The following is a 6,066-nucleotide window of genomic DNA, read 5'->3' on the forward strand; positions in this document are numbered from 1 at the left end:
ATATATGAATGAAAAAAATATATATTAACGTTACAAAGATTACCAATGTGCAAACATCGCACTAAAAGAAGTCAGCTGACATGACTTTGTTTGCCCTCAGTAAAACATGTTCCTCACTACAGAAAGGGTGAATGAAGCAAGTGCAACTGGTTCCAGTGAAATTAAAGCTCACACGTTCCCACAACCGTCTTCCTAGAAGAGACCTGAAAATCAGCTCATGGCAAATATTGAAATGTTAAGCGTCACACCCATCAGAAGCACGTTACATGACTAATTCAGTTCAAAACTAGCCACAGTTCAATTCTTCTGAAGTTACATAGAGTCACTCATACAAACACAACTTTAAACAGCAAATACGAATCAACAGTTGCAGAATTAGATATAATAGATTTACGAAAACAGCTTTCTACAGTCAATGCTGGTTGAAAAAACATGAATTCGCTGAGATACAGACAACATTTAAATATATTATACAAATATTTCGCTAATCGTACGATACAGGTAAGTGCACGGCACACTTCAATAGGAAGGATAAGGAAACAACCTGATACCTTACGTGGAGGAAGGAACTCTTCCCAAATGTTGTTTCTTAACACATAAAAAGCACTGTATTTTATGAAAAAAAGGATACTGAAGATAGTTCTCTCCCAAGGCTCCAACATATACAGAGCTGTTACGAGCAAATATTGGTAATAAAACCAAGATAATTGTTTCCAGGCATCTCCTAACGCCATATTTTCTCTCGGCCCGTGTTGGTCTCACCGCTCCATTTCCGGTCCAGATCATAACAAAATAAAAGTGCTAGAAAATAAATGGAGGGAACTTACAGAGTAACAAAATAAAAGTCCCGACAAAAAAAAAAGAGCGATAACACGCAAAACTTTATTATCGGCATACAGCACAAAGATGCCGTCATGTTTGTTAGGAAATTAAGTTTCTATAAAATCAAAATGATCCGGTCCAGATCATAACAAAATAAAAGTCGTGTGCTAGAAAATAAATGGAGGGAACTTACAGAGTAACAAAATAAAAGTCCCGACAAAAAAAAAAGAGCGATAACACGCAAAACTTTATTATCGGCATACAGCACAAAGATGCCGTCATGTTTGTTAGGAAATTAAGTTTCTATAAAATCAAAATGAAAACATTTATTCAAATGACAACGTTCACATCGAGAGCATGTTTAGCTTAGCTAAATGCTTTTGCAGCAGTGTAAAAGAAGCTTAAAACATTTTCATATGTCACTTCTGTTCAATCTGATTCAATTCCATGTCCTCTACTGTGTATAAAAATACAATTTAATAAAACGGTCTATCTGAGAGGCAACAGAACTGTTATGCAAATATGAAATGTAATTTACTTGAAGTGGATCACATGAAAGTGTTTACATTTTACAACACAATATAAATCAAATATAAGCCCTATAAATAAAATCATGTCTAGCCACATTCCTTTCCCCAAAAAATGTTTCTCTAATTTGCACTTTACAGTAAAGTTGCCTGGTGATGCACAACATTAAACCAACCAAAACGTGTAAGTCCAGTAAATGCCCTTAGCAGTGACTTGCTAGGATGTTAAAGAAATGATACACCTCATCTTTATCGTACACTGCCACTTCAGTGGAGCATTCTGTGCACTTGACTGGGTGATATATCTCTTCTTCATCCATTCCTGCCAAGCGTGCATCAGTCAGACCTGCACTTGACTCCGTTTCAGCCTCTGCTGATGTGGTCGTGGACTCCAGACGGGCCTTCTTTCTGTGCCGGTTCTGCTTTCTCTTATTGGCGGTTTTATAGCGCAGCACTTCCTCTTTGTTGACTGTGCAGTTCATCACGAACATGCCTCTGTACTGTGTCCGATATTTCTCATGCCTGCGGGTTGAGAAGACTTTTATTAAATAAAAAATAGATTTTTGAAATAACCTTCACAGAATCTGACACTGCAATATGAGCTGAATGTGACCGTACCTCTGACAGTCCAGGCACAGGGTGGTCATACAGGCCGGACAGTTGAGGACAGCGTCACTGCTTGGAACAGTGTGTGGTTTGTTTCTTCTGTTTGCTGATGGTGGCAGCCGCCTCTGATTTCTGTATCTGTATCAAAAAATGGAATTAAGCTCTGAACGTCACAAAACGTACATTTTTTTTAGTCACAACAGCTTACTCTTTTCTTTTTGCATCCACCCAAGCCTGGTCACGATCATCCTCATCTGGGTCGTATAACAGCTCATCATTTGTGAGAACAGAGCGCTGCTTCCTCCTCAGTCCCTGAGAGCTGCCTGATACAGCACAAAAAAATCACATTAACAAATTATTTACCCTTTATTACTCCTCTTTGCCACATTACACATTATTGTTAAACACAAAAACAATAAATCCAGCATACACTGAATGAAAAAAAAGTATATATATATATATATATATGTGTGTGTGTGTGTGTATACTACATAAAACTATATATTTAAAATATTTATATAACATATATATATATATATATATTATTATTATTATAAAACAAATTAAATATAAGGGGTTAATCAATTTATTTTAGAGAGTTAAGGCATTTTTTTTTTCATTTTCAAATGCCACAAAACTTGTTTGAATAAAACTTGCCAATAATCAAAATACTTTTACACAAAAATTCAACCCCTTTTTTTTTGCATAAAAAAACAAACTTAATGTGATTATCAAAATCAGGCATTACACTGTTTGCAAATAACAATTCATACATTCTGACCCAAAAGCGCTTAACAATAATTTAATTACCACATGGATAGATATCATTAATTGTTTTAAACTGAACTTTATGTAATTCGGTGTTTGATAGTTTCCATTTTTGAAAACCTTTGAAATAAAATATTTCTTTTACGAGGAGTAGAAAAACATTGATCTCAAAATGTAACCATATTAACAACTGTTACTCTTGATGTACAATATGCAAAGAAATAATAAAACATGTTTGCTTTTTGATTTATTACCAGCTGTGCCATCTTCATCCGAGTCTGAGTCAAAGTAAATGCTGTCATACACCTGAGTCTGTTGCTTGTCTGCTGTGGAAGTGCTGTCACTGGTCCCAGATGCTTGACCTGTAAATGAAATGTTGAATTAAAATTTGAGTTCATTTACTGTTATAGTTACATTTTAAATGTGTGCATGTGTGTTTGTGACACCTTGAGCTGAAGATGCCGTCCAGCTGCACTCCAGGCTCTTCATGGTGCTGCTGAGCTCTGCCTCCATCTCCTTCTCAAACTCATCTCCGCTGGAGGACTCGCTCTCCCCCGTCAGATACTCTCTGATCAGCTTCTTCTTCTGCCAGTCTCAATCTGATTTCTGAAGAGCATTTATGATGCTCATGTTTACAACTCGAAGGAAATGCTATTAAATAACCATGTATACTAATACCAATGTATTTCTAACATACATAAGGCATATAAGGTAAAACTCCAGCTGCTGGTGTTCACATATGTTTGTTTACATGCGAGAATGTTTTCTGTTATTTTCATTTACCTGCTTCCGGCTCCTTCCTCATCGCTTGGCTCTTCAATCTCATATGAATCATAATCATCTTTTCGATTCATTTTCTTATTTCGAGTAAAACACTATGAAAATAAAACGCGTTTTGCTTTATTAACTCTTTAGCACCGGAAAGCAAGTTATGAGTATTTCCGGATCACGCTTTTTGACTTCAAAATAAAGCTGTCAAAATAAAAGCCACTAAAAAAGACAAACGTTAATTAACTATATCAAATCACCATGATTGCGGTTGCAAATTGTGTAATTGTTTTTTTTTTTTTCCATGTCATTTTCACATTTAATAAATAAAGACTATTTAAAGGTCTCCTAAACTATAAGTGACAGCTGGATTGTATTAAAGAAATCTCATTGTGTAAGATAAAAAATATTTTGCCAGTAAGCGAACACTGCCTTTATTTAATGTGTCCATTAATTCAAACCATCAGTTGACATTAAAAAAATCTCACTTAAAGTAAACAGCATCATTTATTTTTTGTTATTTCATGGTCATGTTATCATTATCAGCGTTTATCTCAGCATTCCTCCATCTGAATAAATGGAAGCTTTGGTCACATATTGTGAAAACGAAAACAACATTCATATAGTGCACTTCAAAAAAGTCTGGAGAAAAAATGCATCCATGTATGATTTTTTTTTTTACAATGTCATATGAATCTACATTTTAAGGCAAACATACTGAAGCGTTATTTGTTAGGAATGAAAAAAGGAATAAACAGCTTTGCAGAAAATGAGTCCGATTACGACAAACCATAGCTATACGATGAAAACTAACACATGTACAAGGCTTTGAGTGACCATACACTTTAATTGTAATAACAATCAGCTCAACTTGAACAAGATATCTGAGCAGCATCCACACACAGATCACCAAAACTAACTTCGAAGATTACAACAGGGAAAACAAAACCAAGCGAAACAGAAAAACGAAACAAACGGGACAAAAACTGCCGAAACGAGAATGATGTAGCGACTCCCATGGAAAACAATTGACAAGTTAAAAATGTGTGATTAAATGAAGTCGTATATCTTGTGCGGTGTGGATCAGGTGATCTTCCACAGTGGACTGCCTCACTTTAGGGGGGGTTGTGGAGGGAGTATGGTGTCTCTGGTAGTGGTAAGTACAGACGCCTCTTTAGACAAACTGACCCCAGGTATGTTCTCTCCTCCATCTTCCGAATGAAGACGAGACCAAAGCAGGGAAAGCCCTATATGGAGAACCTGGATCGAGGACCTAAGTGTCCCCTTTCAGGACCCCCAGACAGCTCTGCAGCAACTGTAGATTCCCCTGGAGAGAGAGATCAGGGCATATTTTGAATAAACAATACATGGGTTGGACATCACTGAAGAGTCACAGTATGAAGTGAATGAAAACCTTGGCATGTTTGAGTTCCAGCTCGGCCAGTTCCACCAAGTTCTTTCTGAACGCTGCTACTCGCCGTGTCTTGAAATCGATCAGTTCTAAATGGAAAACAAGCATTAATATTTAGTGAGCAAAACAGCTGTTTAGCAGATGCTTTTATCCAAAGTGACTCCCAAGAGCAATCTGAGGTTAAAAGCAATATGCCACATAACAATTTAACAGAGTTCATTTTCAAAAACACATTTCCATATAACACCTTGTCCAAAACAAAATTCTCAGTTCAGATTGAAAGCAAAAGTAGGGCTGCACAATTTGGGGGGAAAAACTTCAAAAGAAACGTTTTTCTTTAAAAAAAACAAAAAAAAAAAACAACAAGTCCCTACTTGCAGTGCTGCACAATTTGGCCCAAAATTTTGTGATTAAATAATCAATGTGGCAAAAAAAAAAAAAAAAGATTGTTATTTATGATGATTATTACTAAATAAAAACATTAAACAAAGAAATATTCCTGTTGTAATATATCTCCGTAAAATAAAAAATAATAACAACAACAACAACATACAGTATAACATTATACAGTTTTATTATACAAATAATTTTCAAATGTTCAACCATCAAGCAGAAAACCTCAAGGAGCTGTTAAAGTCAGTACGAAATGAAAATTCTTCGGTTTTTCTAAATGCATGTTATAAACTAACAATTCATCCATGCATGTCTCATTTAAAAAAAAAATGTTCTGACCTTGTAATGTTTAATCAAAATGTTCTAACTGGATATTCCAGTTAAAATGACAGACTTCTCTCTGGTGATGTATTTAGGCCCAATCCCAATTCTATTTTATACCCCTTCCCCTTGTCCCTTGAAACAGAGTGCCAAGGGGTAGGGGTGAAAATATTCCCCTAAGAATTGGGACACCACTACTATACGTCACACGTCATCATACGTCATCTAGCTCCTACAATACACACACCCCTATACTGGTGTGCAATAGAGCCTTTAATTACTGTTCTATATTAATGCGCTGCTCGCTCACACACACCACACACCCCCCACACCACACACCCCACACACACACACACACACACCTCATACACCCAACACACACACACAACTCATACACACACACACACACACACACAACTCATACACCAAACACACACACACACCTCACAC

The 6,066-nt window shown here is 36.2% G+C and overlaps 2 protein-coding genes across 2 annotated transcripts in view; both read right to left on the minus strand.

Annotated features, from left to right (window-relative positions):
• Positions 1-1,464: 1,464 nt before the first annotated feature.
• LOC107693274 (E2F-associated phosphoprotein) lies at positions 1,465-3,688 on the minus strand. The gene is given in 6 exon segments (XM_074187032.1): positions 1,465-1,871; positions 1,968-2,093; positions 2,164-2,278; positions 2,978-3,085; positions 3,170-3,348; positions 3,507-3,688. Coding segments are annotated over 6 exon segments (918 nt in total). The 5' UTR covers positions 3,578-3,688; the 3' UTR covers positions 1,465-1,552.
• Positions 3,689-3,981: 293 nt separating this feature from the next.
• The window catches only part of LOC107692890 (sorting nexin-6), a 14,044-nt gene continuing 11,959 nt past the window's right edge, over positions 3,982-6,066 (minus strand). Inside the window, exons 13-14 of the mRNA XM_016492105.1 lie at positions 4,906-4,991; positions 3,982-4,818 (exon numbers count right to left, since the gene is read on the minus strand). Coding sequence (XP_016347591.1) covers positions 4,765-4,818; positions 4,906-4,991 — 140 coding nt within the window. The 3' untranslated portion in view covers positions 3,982-4,764. The remainder of the gene's footprint in view (positions 4,819-4,905; positions 4,992-6,066) is intronic.

This window comes from Sinocyclocheilus anshuiensis, unplaced genomic scaffold, assembly GCF_001515605.1.
Source record: "Sinocyclocheilus anshuiensis isolate Anshui unplaced genomic scaffold, SAMN03320099.WGS_v1.1 scaffold261, whole genome shotgun sequence".
NCBI classification, from domain to species: domain Eukaryota; kingdom Metazoa; phylum Chordata; class Actinopteri; order Cypriniformes; family Cyprinidae; genus Sinocyclocheilus; species Sinocyclocheilus anshuiensis.